The sequence below is a fragment of the Lynx rufus genome, unplaced genomic scaffold (genome assembly GCF_022079265.1).
Source record: "Lynx rufus isolate CCGP_SWC_20201006 ecotype Redwood Valley unplaced genomic scaffold, mLynRuf1.p SCAF_4, whole genome shotgun sequence".
Taxonomy (NCBI): domain Eukaryota; kingdom Metazoa; phylum Chordata; class Mammalia; order Carnivora; family Felidae; genus Lynx; species Lynx rufus.
The window spans coordinates 13077331-13095324 of NW_025814856.1; the positions used below are offsets into that span (position 1 = coordinate 13077331).

General features: G+C 51.4%; 1 protein-coding gene across 2 annotated transcripts in view; it reads left to right on the top strand.

The window, feature by feature from the left end:
- Positions 1 to 17403, top strand: part of PGPEP1 (pyroglutamyl-peptidase I) — a 30452-nt gene extending 13049 nt beyond the window's left edge. The window contains exons 3-5 of one of the 2 annotated variants that reach the window (XM_047095045.1): positions 4576 to 4692; positions 8833 to 9065; positions 12973 to 17403. In XM_047095045.1, coding sequence (XP_046951001.1) covers positions 4576 to 4692; positions 8833 to 9065; positions 12973 to 13165 — 543 coding nt within the window. In that variant the 3' untranslated portion in view covers positions 13166 to 17403. Of the gene's footprint in view, positions 1 to 4575; positions 4736 to 8832; positions 9066 to 12972 lie in introns of those variants that run through there. The other variant, XM_047095046.1, reaches the window with a different exon arrangement.
- Positions 17404 to 17994: the final 591 nt, after the last annotated feature.

Here is a 17994-nt window from a genome sequence, read left to right on the forward strand (position 1 = left end):
ACGCGGGGCTCGAACTCACGGACCGCGAGATCGTGACCTGGCTGAAGTCGGACGCTTAACCGACTGCGCCACCCAGGCGCCCCAAGAAGCACGTACATGTTTTAAAATGCAATTTAAGTTAACATCTTTTGAGCAGTTTTTAGACTCTGCCTTATGTGTGTGTGTTGTTGTATTTTTCCTCCCTATGACATGGGTACTCTTGTTAATCCCATTTACAGATGAGAAAACTGAGGCACAGAGAGGGTGAATGACTTACCGAAGGTCTCTCAGCCAGTAAGTGGTAAGAAGAAGGAGCAAACGTGGCCAGAGCCTCCGGCTCTGGAGGCTGTGCCCCTGACTCCTACCCTCCAGCATCCATGCATTCAAGAGCCACTTTTTTTCTCTTTTTGTTTATGTAGATGAAACTTACATAACATAAAATTAACCATTTTAGGGGCGCCTGGGTGGCGCAGTCGGTTAAGCGTCCGACTTCAGCCAGGTCACGATCTCGCGGTCCGTGAGTTCGAGCCCCGCGTCGGGCTCTGGGCTGATGGCTCAGAGCCTGGAGCCTGTTTCCGATTCTGTGTCTCCCTCTCTCTCTGCCCCTCCCCCGTTCATGCTCTGTCTCTCTCTGTCCCAAAAATAAATAAACGCTGAAAAAAAAATTAAAAAAAAAAAATTAACCATTTTAAAATGAACAGTTCAGGGGCATTTACTATGTTCACAGTGTTGTACACCCCCCACCCGTCTCTGGTTCCAGAACATTCCCATCCCCCTAAAGGAAATCCTGTCCCCATCAGCAGCCACTCCCCATCCGCCCTTCTCCAGCCCCTGACTACCACTAATTTACTTTCTGTGCCTATGGATTTGGCTGTTCTGGACATTTCATAGACAGAAATCATATACCGTGTGACCTTTTGTGTCTGGCTTCTTTCAGTCCGCATGTGCTTTCATGGTCATCCACACTGAAGCACGGGTCAGGGCTCTGTTCCTTTTCGTGGCTGAATAATATTCCACTGTGTGGCTAGACCACATTTTGTTTCTTCATCCTTTTATCCAGTGATGGATGCTCGGGCCCGTCTCTACCTCTTCTATTGAGGAGGTACTTTTAGTTACTTATTTTCAAAGTTTTACTTATGTAAGTAATCTCTGCACCCAACATGGGACTTGAACTCATGACCCCAAGATCGAGAGTTGCATGCTCTTCCAACTGAGCCAGTCAGGTGTCCCAGGAGCTACTTTTTTTTTTTTTTTTAAGTGTATTTATTTATTTATTTTGAGAGAGAGAGCTCGCAAGCAGGGGAGGGGCAGAGAGAGAGGGAGAGAGAATCCCAAGCAGGCTCTGCACGGTCAGCGCAGAGCCCGACGCGGAACCTGATCCCACGAACTGTGAGGTCATGACCTGAGCCGAAATCGAGGGTTGGATGCTTAACCAACTGAGCCCCCAGGCGCCCTCCCCCAGGAGCTGCTTTTCAATGTAGGAAAGGATGGAAAGAAAAGAGAGGGTCCCAGCTAGCAGCTAGTCCAAACCTCTATTTTGTAGTTGAGGAAAGTGAGGCACTTAGGTCTATATTTCGGTCTATGCTTGAGCTGCTCAGTTGCTCAGCCAGTATTCGCAAGCACCTACCTTGTGCGTGCCCTGTGCTATAGAAAGGACACCATTCTGCGGGGCTGAGGGAGTGTGCAAAGGGGTGCTTGTAAAAGTGTCAAGTGCTTGTCAGGAGGCTGAGACATGAAAGCTAAGGAGAGAGTTGACTGACGGGAAAGTAAGGGGAAGAATGTTCCATGTAGTGGGAACAGCCAGTGCAAAGGCCCTGAGGCAGGAGTGAGTCTGGTATGTGGGAGGCCACATGGCTGGAGTGAAGTTAGCCAAATGGGGGTGGTGGGTGGGGGGTGGGGAGGGTTGGGGGTGAAGGAAGAAGGGAGAGAAGGGCAAGGAAATTGGCAGCGTCCGGCTTATGGGCCTCATGGATGATGGCGGGAGTTAGGATTTTTATTCTGGGTGTGGCAGGAAACACAGCAGAGTAAGCAGGGGAAGGGTGTGATGTGATTTTAGATTTCGCCTTGGGAGGCAAGCCGTTGGGCAGCGTAGGGTGGGAGACCATGGGGTTTGAGTCTCCAAACTGCCAAACAAAACCTGGCGTATCCCATAAATCCCACCCATGGGACTCTCTGACATCCACCGGGGTAGCCTTTTCAACCCCCGAGTGAGATCTGGGAATAATATGAGAGAGCCCTACCGATAGTAATCGTTGGGAGCGTTCATTTTACTATGAAAAATGCTCAAGCGAAGGATCGTCTGTCCGTGTTTGGGTGGCCATTCAAAACAATCCCCCCGGGTGTGTGGCACGTAGCAGGCGGGTGAGTGTTTATGAAATTGTGGGAATGGAAACAGGGCTCAGGACGTAAAGCCTTCTGGTGGGGGGGGGGGGGGGGCGTGACGGTGTGACAATTCACTGGCGAGCTCCGTGCCTGCTTCGTCTCCAAATCCCCACACCCTTTAGAGAATGTCTCCCTGATCCCATTGCACAGTCCGGGAAGTTGAGGCTTAGATGAAAAGGGAACGTGAGAGTAAAAATACTAATGACCGAGAGAAAAAAATTATAATAAGAGAAATGAAATATGCTGCCAAGTTTCTCTTAAGGATATGTGAAATGTTTTGAAATGGATTTCACCCAAAATGTCACCCCCTCACCTCGCAACCACCTGCCCCAGCAGCGGCCTGCCCTCCACCTGTGCACCAGTGTTGAGCGAGCACATCTGCCCTCTGTCTGGCCCTGGGACTTCTTCGGGGGTGGGGGTGGGGAGGTTCTTTCTGATCACTGGGCTTGGTGACAGGGATGGGGTCTCAGTCCCCCGTGCTGGAGTTTAAGACTCTCCCCACATGGGGGGGGCGCCTGGGTGGCTCAGTCAGTTGAGTGTCCAACTTTGGTTCAGGTCATGATCTCACCATTTGGGAGTTTGAGTCCCGCGTTGGGCAGTGAGGGATCAGCTACCCAGATCCTCTCTGCCCCTCCCCCACTTGCGCGCGCGCATGCGCGCGCTCTCTCTCTCTCTCTCTCTCTCTCTCAAAATTTAAAAAAAAAAAAAGAAAAAAAAAAGAAGACCCAATGATTTGGGGCACCCAAGTGGCTCAGTCAGTTAAGCGTCCGACTCTTGATTTCAGCTCAGGTCGTGATCTCACGGTTTGTGAGTTTGAGCCCCATGTCGGTTTCCATGCTATTAGTGCGGAGCCTGCTTTGGATTCTCTGCCTCTCCCTCTCTCCCTCTCTCTCTGCCCCTCTGCTGTCTTCTCTCTCTCTCTCTCTCTCTCTCTCAAAATGAATAAAATAAACTTAAATGAGATTTCCCATACAAGTACACCATGCCCCCCACCCCCTTGGTGTCGTTGTCTCCAGGTGACCTTGACGCACCCTCTTGGGGGGGGGGCAGTTGGGAATTCTCTGTCGGTGAGAAGGGACCTTCGTTTCCAGGTGTTGGATGCTCTCCAGCAACTGCGGTCAAATGAGCGTGGAGTTGGGACAGCGTGGATAGCAAGGTCAAGGCAACCAGATAAAGTAGCCTCGAAGCCATGTCAGGGGATGCAAGAACTCGCCCGCAATGAATTAATTCGGCGAAGCCAAGTGCACGCAAAAAAGGCTTTGTCTGGGACCCCACATCCACCAGTGGTAGCGTTTTCCAACCACTGCACGCGATCTGAGAATGATAGGAAACGATCCTGCAGTGGTCATTATTCATTATTCAGAGTATCAGTTAAAAAAAAAATTTTTTTTAATGTTTCTTTGTTCTTTGAGAGAGAAAGAGAGAGAGCACAAGCAGCGGAGGGGCGGAGAGGGGGAGACAGAATCGGAAGCAGGCTCCAGGCTCTGCGCTGTCAGCCCAGAGCCCGATGCGGGGCTCGAACCCACGAACGTGAGATCATGACCTGAGTCGAAATCAAGAGTTGGACGCTTAACCGACTAGGCCCCCCGGGCGCCCCTCATGATGTTTTTAAGCCACCTCATGCTGGAGATTGTTAGAGGGTCCCTAAGGGGTTGGGTCCACCTGTGGACGTGAACCGAGATCCTGCTATGTGTGGCATGCGTCAAGTCTATAAATAATTCTTATCAGGTATAATGAAGCGGAAAGTATAATAACAAATAACAAAGACAATAGTCGTAATGGGAGCCGACATTATCTGAGCACATACGATGTGCCGAGCATTTCTTGGAACTATTAGCGTGTATGCGTTCGTTTAATTCTTACAGCTGCCTTGTGAAAAAACTACTTTTTTACCCCCATTTTATGGATGAGGAAACAGGCTCAGAGAGGTTAAGTAAGTTGCCCAAGATCACACAGGGTTCAAACCCAGGCGCCCAGCTTCAAAGGCCGCAGCTGCCCATGGAGATGCAGAGAGAGTTTGAGAAGAGGGAGCGGGGAGGGGATCGAGGGAGGAGCTTTGGGGCTGGGCCAGCGTGCACACCTTTCCTTCCACTCTGCACACTGAGTCTGGAGCCCCACCTGCTTTCTGAAGACGGATCAGTTTACCCCCTGGGAACGCATTAACCCTGCAGCCCTCACCCAATGCCACAACACTCCCTCTCGTCTCCCTTCCAGGAGCTGGAGAAGCTAGGGCTTGGTGACAGCGTGGACCTACATGTGTATGAGATTCCAGTCGAGTACAAGACGGTCCAGAGGCTCATCCCTGCCCTGTGGGAGAAGCACAGCCCACAGGTGAGTGGGGCGAAGGCAGGTGCTTCCTCATCAGGACCTGCAGGTGGGCACCCCGCACGTGGATGATTTGTGTGGCTTTGTTCCTGCTTCAATCACATGGCCGATGCCCATGGCCTTGTCCCCCAAAGGGCCACACTTTCCCGGGTTACCCGTGGATGCGAGGGAGGAGTGCAAACATCTGCGACCCCACAGAGCCTGGCTCCATCCCTCTGGAGTTCTGTGTCACTCACGACCCATTTAGTTACAGGTGACAGTCAAAGCACACCTTAACTCAGCTTAAGCACAAATGCTTGTAAGCTTCAGGTATAGCTTGATCCAGGCACTCGCCCAGTGTTATCAGCCATCCCTCTTGGCCCTTCGGCTTTGCTTTGTGCCTCGCTTTTGCTCTGGCAAAGGTAGGTGGCTGCTGGCCGATACCCTACCGACTCAGCCCCTCAGCGGAAAGAAAACATCTTTCCTTTTGATAATTGCCCAGAGTCCATGGCTGATTCTCACTGGCCACCGGGGTCCCCTGCCAGTCCCTGAGCCAATCACTATGGCTGGGGGTTGGAGGGAGGAGCGCTCTGATTCGTGAAGCCTGGTCACATGCCTCCTCTGGTGGCCAGTGGGTGGTCTCCCCTCTCTCCGAACCTCTTGAAAGGGGGTTCCACAAGGGGACCATGAGTATGGGAGGGAGCTGTGATGTGGTGTAATGGAGGCCAGACAAGAAGGAGCCACACTCTCCCACCACAGACACATGTGACTCCAAGGGGTCAGGAGTGGAAGTTGCCTGGGAAGTTACCTGGGTGGTGTCTCTGATAAGTGAGGTAACTGGTCGCCCGTGGGCGCCCCACCCAGCTTCCCACACTAGCCTGCCTTGCAGATTTTCCAGGGCCGACCAGTGGAATCTTCCTTCCTAATGAGCCCTCCTGTCGAGTCTCAAGTGGACTTTGTCCCTTGTGAGAGGGGGACCTGGAGGCTTAGTGAGACGTGACCAAAGGTTCTGTCAATAGACATTTTCTTCTGCTTTTTCTTTAAAAAATTTTTTAAATGTTTATTTATTTTTGAGAGAGAGAGAGAGAGAGACAGAGCATGAGCGGGGGGAGGGGCAGAGAGAGGGGGAGACACAGAATCTGAAACGGGCTCCAGGCTCTGAGCGGTCAGCACAGAGCCCGACGCGGGGCTCGAACTCACGGACCGAGAGATCGTGACCTGAGCCGAAGTCGGACGCTTTAACCGACTGAGCCACCCGGGCATCCCTCTTCTGCTTTTTCTGTGCAGTCCTGCCTTTTTCTAGTTAAACAAATAAAAATACCCTAAAGCATGAACATGTTTTGAAAAATTTTTCCGACCATAGAGAATCACCCCTGCCTAGTTAAGTGGCACCATGATTATTGCCATTTTATCACTCACACACGTATCTGCACACACGCGTGTGCATGTATGTTACTGTGCACACGCATGTGCTGTTTCAACAACCTGCGTGGACTGGGCTCCTGCGGCTGCTGTAAGAATTGGCCGTAAACTTCGGACCACAGAAATGTAGTCTCACGTTTCTGGAGGCACAGAAATCCAAAGTCAAGGCCTCAGCAGCTATACTCTCTCTCAGGGGAGGGTCATTTGGGGTCTCTTCCAGCTTCTCCCTCTGTGGTCACGTGGGCTTCTCCTCCTCTCTGTCTCTGGCTTTTCTTCACGTGTCTCTTTTACGGACATTTGTCATTGGATTTGCGGCCCACCCAGATAATCCAGGAAGATCTCGTCAAGAGACCCTTTACTCACTTACATCGATAAAGACCCTTTTTCCAAATGAGGTCACAGTCGCGATTTCCAGGCAATTAGGACGGGGTTTTTTTTTTCTTTTCTTTTTTTTTTTTTTTTTTTTTTTTGCATGCGGGGGGTATCACCTTGCAGCTCATTATACAACAGCTGCTGCTTTGTTTTCACATTCACCAATATTCAATTTATGGAACTCCAGATAGGACAGTGCCAGATGTGGGGCATCCGGTAGTGAATCAACTAACCTTGTGACTCCAAAGAGTTAGATTCTCCAGCATTATGGCCCATTAGACATCATCACTCCCTTCTGCTGGACACTTTACATCTTCCACTAGCCACACTTAAAAGATATAAGAACAGGGGCGCCTGGGTGGCGCAGTCGGTTAAGCGTCCGACTTCAGCCAGGTCACGATCTCGCGGTCCGTGAGTTCGAGCCCCGCGTCGGGCTCTGGGCTGATGGCTCGGAACCTGGAGCCTGTTTCCGATTCTGTGTCTCCCTCTCTCTCTGCCCCTCCCCCGTTCATGCTCTGTCTCTCTCTGTCCCAAAAATAAATAAAAAACGTTGAAAAAAAAAAATTAAAAAAAAAAAAAAAGATATAAGAACAGGGGCGCCTGGGTGGCTCAGTCAGTTGAGCGTCCGACTTCGGCTCAGGTCACGATCTCGCGGTCCGTGAGTTCGAGCCCCACAATGGGCTCTGAGCTGATGGCTCAGAGCCTGGAGCCTGCTTCGGATTCTGTGTCTCCCTCTCTCTCTGCCCCTCCCCTGCTCATGCTCTGTCTCTCTGTGTCTCAAAAATAAATAAACGTTAAAAAAAAAAAAATAAAAAAAAAAATAAAAAAAATAAAGAAAAACATTTTAAAAGATTTTAAAAAAGATATAAAAAGAAATAGGTGAAATTAATTTTAATCATGTCTTCAACGTAACCCCATGTGTCTAAAATATTATCCTCTCAACCTGTAATCAACTTTTAGAAAGTTATAATTTTTTTAATTAAATTTTTTGTTTATTTATTCATTTTTGAAAGACAGAACATGAGGGGGGAAGAGGCAGAGAGAGAGGGAGACACAGAATCTAAAACAGGCTCCAGGCTCTGAGCTGTCAGCACAGACCCCGACGCGGGGCTCAAACTTACAAACTGTGAGATCATGACCTGTGCAGAAGTCAGACGCTTAACGGACTGAGCCACCCAGGAGCCCCAACTAAAAGTTATTAATGAGGCATTTTACATTCTTGTTTGTGCCCAGTCTCCGAAATCTGGTGTGTGTTCTGCACCGATTAAACATCTCAAATTTGTAGGAGCCACATTTTGTGCTCACTAGCCCTGGCTGCTGTATGGGACAGCTGTGCATCAGCCTATATTTTATTTTTATTTTATTATTTTATTATTTTATTTTTTGAGAGGGCAGAGAGAAGGAGACGGGAGGGGGTTGGAGAGAGACAGAGAAGTGAGACTCACCCGAAGCAAGTCTTCTGTTTTACCTGAAGCAGGGCTCGAGCTCACCATCATCAGCCTATATTTTAAGTGGGCTCAGGTCATGATCTCGTGGTTCGTGGGTTCGAGCCCCGCGTCGGGCTCTGTGCTGACGGCTCAGAGCCCGGAGCCTGCTTCAGATTCTATGTCTCTCCCTCTCTCTCTGCCCCTCCCCTGCTCATGCCCTTTCTCTCTCTCTCTTTCAGGAATAAACATTTTAAAAGTTTAAAAAATAAAAAAAAAAAATAAATGTTTATATCTTTTCTTACAGTGCCCTCTCTGGGTGTAAGCATATACACAAATAATAAGTAATAGTTGAAATTCGACTGTACTTAATCTGGTGTCCTGCTTGTTATAAATATTTTGTTGTGAGCATTTTATTATGTAGGTCATTAGAAATCCTCCCTTATATCACGTTAACGGCTGGGTAGATTTTAGTAATTGACATGACTGCCCTCCTATTATTATTCTAGTGCTTTGATACTTTTTTTCAATTTTTATGCAAAACCCTGACGTGATCGTTGACAGGTTATTACCTCTTTCGCTTCGATCCCTGAAAGTTACACCATGTTTTTTGCATTTGGCAATATGTCTTGAAGGTCATCCTGTATAGAACTGCTTTTGGCATGTTAACTCCGTAACGTATCCAGCCAACCCCCTACTAACGGCTAAGGAGGTTGTTTCTGGTATTTGATTGTATTAACACAGTTGCAATGAACACCCTTGCATGTTTTACAGCCTTGCGTGTTTCGCTTGGCCTATACCTTTGTGTGGGGCCGACTGTGTGGTGTATTCCAGCAGCAAGAGGCCAGAAACGACGTAACTCCAGGCAGAGCCCCGAGAGGATGCTGTCCTCTCCTGCACCTGGGGTGGGGGGACCCCCAGTCTCATGGCCCTGCCCATCTGTCTGCAGCTCGTGGTGCATGTGGGGGTGTCGGGCATGGCGACCGCGGTCACACTGGAGAAGTGCGGGCATAACAAGGGCTACAAGGGGCTGGACAACTGCCGCTTCTGCCCCGGCTCCCAGTGCTGCGTGGAGGACGGGCCCGAAAGCATTGACTCCATCATCGACATGGATGCTGTGTGTAAGAGGGTCACCACGCTGGGCCTGGATGTGTCAGTGACCATCTCCCAAGATGCCGGCAGGTAGGGCACCTTGGGGTGATCGCGAGCAGCGGTTTCCCTCCTCCACCGGCCCAGGCTGGCGTTGAACAAGCCGAGTGCGTTGACTTTGGCCTCTGTGGGCTGAGCACTCGCCGTTCACGAGGCTCAGAGCTAAGTACGTGCACATAACAGGTGCCACGGATTCTGCTTCTGGGACTCATTATGTGTGGATCTGCCCACCTCTCCCCTGCTCTGGGTGCTAGCATCTGCCACCTGGACGCTGCTGCCCCGGCCGCCTCCCTGGTGTCCCTCCCTCCACCTCTGCCCCGGCCCTGAGGGTCCTCTTCCTCCAAGCGGTTGGTTTCTGTTTGTGTTTTCTGTGGCTGTTGTAACAAAAACCATCACCTTGGTAGCTTAGGACAACAAAAATGTATTGTCTCCCAGTTCTGGAGGCTAGAGGTCCAAAATCAAGGTGTTGGCAACGTTTGCTCCTTCTGGAGGCCCTGAAGGGGAATCTGTTCCCTGCCTCTCTCCCGGTTTTTGGTCTGCAGGTAACCCTTGGGGTTCCTTGGCTTGTGGCCACATCGCCCCGATCTTTGCCTCCGTCTCTACATGGCCTTCTTCCCTGTGTGTGTATTTACATGACCTTTTCATGAGGACATCAGTCATGGGATATAGGACCTACCTGAGGCCAGTATGATTTCATATTAGCTAATTATATCTGCAAAACCCCTATATCCGTATGAGGTTCTGGGTGAACATACAGTCTGGGAAGAAACTCTTCAGCCTCTTACAAGCTCTTTTATAAATTTAAGTCTGATGGTGTTCCCTTCCTTGCTTAATCCCTCCTGCAGCTCTCACGGCACCTAGAATAAAATCCAAGCTGTCTCCACCACCATCCATAGGTTCTGTGTGGTCTGGCCCCTGCCCACCTCTCCACTTTCATCTGCCTTCATTCTTCTGTCCCCCACTGCATGCCAGCCACACAAGCCAGCCTCCTCCAGTTCCTCAAACACAGCACGCTCACTCTAGCCTCAGGGCCTTTGCACGTGATATGGCCTCTGCCCTCATATGCAGATCTCACCTCCCTCTGATAAGGTGTCTTTCAGGTTTTAGCTCCAGCACGTTGCCTCCTTGGAGGGGGGGGGGTGGCCTCTGCAATCTCCTGGACCAAATTATGTCCCCTCTGTTCAACGCCCTCTCAGCACCAGGTGTCTCCATTTCTCAACACTCTGTACACTTCTCCAGCCCAAAGGCAGCAGGTGGCAGATTCAGTAGACTGAATGGAGTAACCGCATTCACCACCGTTCTGTTTTTATTTTTTTTAATGTTTATCGATTTACTTATTTTGAGAGAGAGATAGAGAGCGAGCAGGGGAGGGGCAGAAGGAGAGGGACACAGAGAATCCAGAGCAGGCTCCATGCTGTCAGCGCAGAGCCCGATGCGGGGCTCGAACTCACGAACCTTGCTTGAGATCACGACCTGAGCCAAAACCAAGAGTCAGACGCTTAACTGCCTGAGCCACCCAGACGCCCCCATCATTCTGTTTTTAAAACTAATTCCAAATGGCACAGATAATTCCAGACTATATTCTCATGTGTTCCCACTGGGAAAAATTCTCTTGCCCTCTCTCCTTCTCCCTAGCGATCCCTCTGTTAAAGCTGAGACTTAAATTGTAAAACTTCCTATGCACCGACACCTTTCCGTAGACGGGTAACCCTTGAACAACATGGGGGTAGGGCTGCTGATCACCCCCCTGCATACAAAATTTGCATAACATTTGACTCCCCTCACCTCTGCCAAACTTTACTACTGTTAGATCACTGTTGACCAGAAGCCTTACTGATAACATAAACAGTTGATTAACACACGTTTTGTATGTTATGTGTGTGTGTGTGTGTGTGTGTGTGTGTGCTGTTTTCTTACAATAAAGTAAGTTAGAGAAAAGAAAATGTTATTAAGAAATTCATAAGGAGGGGCTCCAGGCTGGCTCAGTCAGTAGACTGTGTGACTCTTGATCTCGGGGTAGTGGGATTAGGCCCCCACGTTGAGTATAGAGCTTACATTAAAAAAAAAAAAAATCAGGGGCGCCTGGGTGGCTCAGTCGGTTGAGCATCCAACTTCAACTCAGGTCACGGTCTTGCAGTTCGTGAGTTCGAGCCCCGCATCGGGCTCTGTGCCAACAAACAGCTCAGAGCCTGGAGCCTGCTTCCGATTCTGTATCTCTCTCTCTCTCCCCCTCCCCCGGTCGTGCTATGCCTCTTTCTGTCTCTCAAAAATAAGTAAATGTTAAAAAAAAAATTTTTTTTAATCATAAGGAAATGGGAGCTAACCCAAGTGTCCACTGATTGATGAGTGGAGAAAGAAGATATGATACACACACACACACACACACACACACACACTGGGATATTATTCAGCCATAAAAGAATGAAATATTGCCCTTTGCAACTCCACGGATGGAGCTAGAGAGTATAATGCTCAGCAAGATAAACCAGTCAGAGAAAGACAAATCCCGTGTGATTGCACTCATATGTGGAATTTAAGAAACGAATGAGCAAAGGGGAAAAAAACAGAGAGAGAGAGAGGCAAACCGAGAAACAGACTCTTAACTACAGAGAACACCCCAGTGGTGCCCAGAGGGGAGGGGTGGGGGTGGGTGAGGTCGGTGATGGGGAGCAGCGAGGGCACTTGTCACGACGAGCACCAGGGGTTGTCTGCAACTGTTGAATCACTATATCGTACACCTAAAACTAGTATCACACTGTACGTTAACTAACCGGAATTAAAGTGAAAACAAACAACAACCACAAAAGAAAACCATAAGGAAAAGAAAATGCATTTACGGCACTGGGCTTACTGGAAAAAAAACCCTTGTGTAAGGGGACCCTTGCAGTTCAAAGCCATGTTGTTCAGGGTACGTGAGGGTACGTGAACACTTGGTCCTCCAGTTTAGGCTTTTGTCCTATTTTGTTTTGCTTTTATGCGGCTGGGGTTACGTGATGTGTATGTTCTTGAGCTGTCCCTTCGTCGGTTTCACTCGTGGGCACGCGGCGCGGGTCTTGGTGGATTCTCCGTTTCCCTCTGGATCCACCGTGTGCCTTGTAGATGGCTGCATAGTATTCCCTTGTGTGGATGAGCCGATTCATTAAGCCGCTCTTCAGTCAGCGGACGTTTAGATGGCGCCCTGGCTTGTTTGGGCTGCTACAACCAAATACCACATACTGGGCGGCTTATAAACAACAGAAAGTAATTGCTTACACTTTTGGAGGCTGGGAAGTTGAAGATCAAGGCACCGGTCCGGTCCTGTTCTAATGAAGACCTCCCTCTGGGCTGCAGCCCCCTTCGTGCTGCGGCAGGAGGAGGGAGCTAGCTCTCTGGGGTCTCTTTTATAAGGGCCCTAACCCCATTCACGAGGGGCTTTCACGTCCCAAAGGCCCCACCTCTTAAGACTATCACATCGGGAGTTAGGGGCTTCAATAGTGAATTTGAGGCTGGATATTCAGACCGGGGCAGGTTACTTCCCATTTCTCGACTTTTCTACTTAACAATGCAGCAAATGCCTTGTTGGTCTTTCCTGTGCCCTCATGCCAATGGCTTCTGGAGCTAGATTCCAAAAACCAGAAATAATATGTCACGAAGTCTAGGCATTTGTGATATACTAGCCTGCCCAATTTTCCCCCTGGAGCAATTTGCATCGCCACTGGTAGCATCTCATACTGCCTCCTTCCTCACATACGCACCAGCACACGAGGTTATCGGGGTTTTTCGTTTTTGCCAGCCTGGGGAGGGTGAAGCAGTCGGTGTTCCATCCTGTGGCTTTCTGGCGAGGTTGGGGGTCTTACGGTAGATCTGGATGGAGGCTGTCTTGTTAGTCTGTGTACTGACTCTCTGACCCTGTTTTGGTCTCCCTCTGCCACCCCCCCCACCGCCATGCCCTGCAACGTAGGTACCTCTGCGATTTCACCTACTACACCTCTCTGTACCAGAGTCATGGCCGCTCAGCCTTCGTTCACGTGCCCCCGCTGGGCAAGCCGTACAACGCAGACCAGCTGGGCAGGGCGCTGCGGGCCATCATCGAGGAGATGCTGGACGTCCTGGAGCAGTCAGAAGGCAAAATCAACTGTCGCCACAAACACTGAGAGCCTCTTAGGCCTCCCGAGACCTCGTCCCACTAGGGACCCTGGGAGGGACATCTGCCTTCTGGGGCCTGGCCAAGGAGGATACGCCTGACAGCTGGGGATCTGATTTGGATCAATATTCCGACTTACACACCTCTTCCTTTTTCTCCGCAAAAGGGCTGGTCGATTGGCAAGGGGTGGCTGAAGATTTTTCCTCTATCGCCTTTTGCTTTAGGGGACACCGCCACAATGGCCGGGAAGCCCGTGGGTCCCGATCTCCACGGGGAATCCTGGCCGAGTGGATCTCTGCTCTTTGATCCCGCAGCTGGGGCCCCCTGTTCACCTGCCTAAGTCTCCGGTGAAGGGATTCCGGTGTTCCCCCCGTCCATGACTGGTTTTTCCCAAACTTAAAAACTCCTTGAAATGTCTTTGCCCTGATTCATGTCCCAACAGCCTGGACAGCCCTGGAAAGGGCTGCCTTGGGATATGGCAGGGGCTTTTTTTTCTTTCTTTCTCCTCTCTCTCTCTCTCTCTCTCTCTCTCTCTCTGTCTCTCTTACTCTGGAGCGGGGCTGCCGGTGGAAAGCAGACCTTGTCATTTTGACATGCACATGACTGTTGTTTTTTTTTTTTTTTTTAATGTGTAAACATTTATAGCAGCTGCAAACCCACCCCGCATCTGGCCTGGATTTTTGTGGACTTGGTGCTGGGGACCAGCTTACTGCTCTCCTCGTGGCGGTGGGGGCAGAATGGGGCCTGGGGGCCGGAGTTTGCCGAACTCCATGTGTGCTGGCGTGTTTGAGCACGAGGGTGGCGAAGCGGCCAGGGGGCTTTTGTGTAGATGGATTTGGAGCCGCGCCCAGGACTCAGGAGTAAATTTTGATCTCACTCCCTGGCAGCTTTGAACTTGCCAGCCGGGGATGAGAGTAACGCCACCCAGCTGGACCTTGATTACCGGTCAGAGGGAGAGAACGACCACAGCAGTCAGGAAGCCAACTGAGGAAAACACCCATTCGGGAAGGGATCTACTACTTTGGGGGACCGTGTGGTTTTATCATGCCCCTAAGTGTGAGGTGTGCTGGAATCTGATGCCGTGTTGGATCGTGTCGGTGTTTCCCAGCATGCAGTTCTTTTGAAAACAGATGAGGGTTTTGCTTTGTTTTGTTTTGTTTTGTTTTCTTCAACCTTCACCTTCTTCCCCTCTTGTTCCGATGGCCAGGGGAGGTCCTGCCTCTGCTGAGCTGCTGTGTCGCTGGGAAACCGGGTTGATGGGTTTCCGAGTTAAATGCATGTTCGGAGTCCTGGGTTTCCTCTGGATGGGGGAGTGGAGAGGAGTGGGTGACTTGGGGCCGGCACTTGGCAATGGGTGTGGACTATGGCTGGCAGGTTGAAATGATTGGGACTCTTTCTCCATGCCCGCCTGCCTTCTACCAGAAATGTCCCTTTCGCGTCCCCAGTCTGAGTTTGTAGTGTCCCGAGAAATCTGCAGCGTGGGATTCTGTGAGCAGAAATTGCGGCGCTTCTGAATATGGGGAGCTCGAGGCTCATGGGGTTAGCTCGGTTCCCCAAAGGTCCGATCCGCAGGTGTCGGAGGAGGAAATGAATCCAGGCAAGATGGGGAGGGAAGGGGTGGGGCATTCCTGGAGATGAGCCACGTCTGTGCTTAGCTGGATACCCACTGGAACCCAGACGCACCATCCCCAAACTCCGCATTTCCATCCTTCTTTTGTCTTCATTTTGCCTCTCTGTGTGAAGCACCACGTGATTCAGAAAGTTAGAGGTACAACTTACTGTCCGATCATTGTTGAGTGTACGTATGTCATTTTTGTGTTCCGGCAATGGTTTTAGATTTTCTCATCCAGTCCAGCTGGAATCCTCTCCTTGTCCACGATGCAGAGCATTTCGCTCATTCTTATTTAATCAGCCATTGGACCTTTCACCCACTTGCTGCCAACTCTTGGATCGCCCAGTTTGGGGCAGACTCACCTGTTCCCTCCGCGGCGTGTCTGTCCGCATTTATCGGGCCTTGGACTAAAATGTCCTTGTGTGAGAAGGGAGGACCAAGCCCCGTTCTTCCTCCCTCATCATTTGCGGAGGCTCAGGGGGAGGGGGGCACGCAGAATGGGGCAGGGGGATGGCTCTGTGAAGTGGCTTAGCCGCGTGTGGAGGGGAGATGCTGAGAGGTGGGTGCAGCAGGTGTTAGTGGCAGAAAGATGGGCAGAAGGATGTGGTGGGAAGGCTGTTGGGGGAATCTGGTAGGGTCAGTGGGGAGGCGCCTCTCCCTGGGCCCCCATGGCGGGGTGCCGAGGTGGGGGATGGGGACAGCAACAGTCATCTGGGTGTCTGGTGACGGCATGTCCTTTAAGGTGCCAGAGCCTCTGCACCTCATACCTTTCTTCTTCTCTCAGCCCCTTTGGCTCCGCCTTCCTCACCAAAAAGAAGGTCAGTGGTATGTACTTGAGGGTGTAGCTTGAAAAAGAAACAAGAAGGCGTGGTTGGAGAGAAGGAAAGGTGGCAAGAAGCAGGAATTTGAGTCGGTGGCCTGGGTTTGCACCACCTGGCCCGCCTGGTCTGGTCAAGGAACAGCCAAAGGTCCCTTGGCCGCTGGGAGAGACAGGGCCAGGTGGGGGACAGAGGTCAGGGCCAGGTGGGGGGGACGGAGGTCATGGCTTCCCAGGTGGTGCCAGGTCTTTGGGGGAAATGTCAGATTGCAATAGTTTCAGCAAGGCAAAGAGTTTTCAGCTGCCTTGCTCTTTACTGGCACAGTGACTTCTGGAACAGAAAGGGCCTGCTCAGGGGGATGGCTGGAAGAGTAGATTCAGGATGCCTTTTTGTTGCCTTAGAAGTTTCTGCCAGGAAGCCAGGCCCGCTGGGGTGTGTGTGTGTGTGTGTGTGTGTGTGTGCGTGCGCGCGCCCGCATGCCTGTGTCCCCCGAGGGCGACTGGGCCAGGGAGGGGAGCTGCTCCTGGAAATCCGCCCACCCCACCAGCCTCTTTTCTGCTGCCACTGTCTAGACTGTTGACCTTTGACCTCTCCACCCCTTGGAGTGTTTAAACCCAAAAGTCCCCTCTGGGGAGAGTGGGACAAAGCCCCATTCTTCTCCATGGCCCCAGCCTCCACCCCGAGACCCTCGAAAGCGCACGCGTGAGCCTGCAGCGGGTGTGGGGACGTTGGTGGTCATACAGGCGGAGGCAGGCCACCGCGTTGCCAGGTGGCTCCTCGTGGCCACGGATCCCCCACTGTATCCATTGACTCCGGGAAGCCGAAAAGGGCTTTTGTTTTTATATCCCACAGTGCATTTCCCTTCTCCAGGCACAAGTGCCTCAAAAGGGCCTGGGCCTGCTGGCTGGGAGGGAGAACATCTCTATTTTTGTGGTGAGGAGGCACATTAAAGGCCACGGACCCCCTCACACCCATGGCAGCATGGCTCTTTGGGCTGGGAGGCCATTTGCTGCCATCCACATCTCGGGTGGATGCTGAACATTTCTGCTAAGAGACTCTGTCCTCCGGTTCATGGGCGGTTGTCACAAGCTGAGTGTCGCGGGCTCCCAGGTCTCTGGGGGACCTGTTCCAGCCCTGAGCTGCTCCTCCTGCCAAACCCATTTCTCCCCTTCTCTCTCCTCACCAAGCCTTCCTTTCAGCTGCCTGGAGACCCACAGAAGTGCCTGCCTCTCTAATGAACACGGGGCACAGAGAAAGGGGACGAGATGAGAAAGAGAGAAGTAACCCCAGGCTCTGGACCCCAGGGCCCAGGCCAGGGTCACCGGAGCCACTTGCAGAGGTGGGGTCTGGAGCGAGTGACTTTTGTGACTGACACACTTTGTCTCCAGGAAATCACAGAGAAAGCCAGTTTGGAATTGGGCTCTGTGCTTCCCGGGCGTGTGGCATCCCCAGATGCCAAGGAAGCTACATCGGGATCTTGGGAAGCAGACTTGGCTTTTGCCTGCCCTAGGGGTACCTGGCATGTTTCTGGGGCTCCGTTAACATCTCAGGTTTCTCTCTCATCCTGTGTCTCTCTTTCGGAAAAACCTTTCCCACCGAAGGTAACTGCGTTTTCTGTCCCCCAAGGTGGGCCTGGCCCCTGCACCCTCAGGGTGGCTTCTCCCTGACCCCCAGAGTTCCTGTGAGTGCCTTGTCCGAAACCCTCCTGGCTGGGACCCCTGGCTGGGGAGGGGTCTGTCGGACTTTGCTGGGGGCTGGGCTCTGGGACACCCCAATCTTGACACCCCAGAAAGCAAATAAAACAGTTGAAATGTGTGATTTCTTGTGTGTCTTTGTGAGACGTTAGCAGCCACCGGGGTCATCCCCAGCCTGAGGGTATCAGTGGGCACAGGGGGCTCTGACTCACTGGGATTTCTGTCCTTGGTGCCCACTTTGTGGCGGCTGTTGTGAGTGTGCTGAGTGGATCATCATTGATGAGGGGGTTTCTGTACAGAATGGTCTCCCTCCTCACAACCCAATGCCTCTGTTCTGATGCACAGAGAGATCAAGTAACCTGCCTACTGTCCCACAGCAAGGGGGTGTGGTGGTGCTGGGGTTTGAGTCATGATCGTTTAGATTCCCGGCGTGTGCAATATTCCCACTCACAACTCTGTGGTGGGGGTGCCATTACGACCTTTCACAGATGGGGAAACTGAGGCTCTGACAGGTGAAGCCTCTTGTCATGGCCAGGGAGAGGAGAGGCAGGAAAGTGAACCCAGGCCAGCTTCTCTGGCACTGAGTAGTTTGAACCAGAGACAGGGCTTGGTCATTCCCCTATGTCTGTCCTCGGAAGGAATGAAGCCACTCCAGGGTCAGGGGCTTTCAAAGAATAGATTAAAAAAATTTTTTTTCCTAATGTGTTTTTTATTT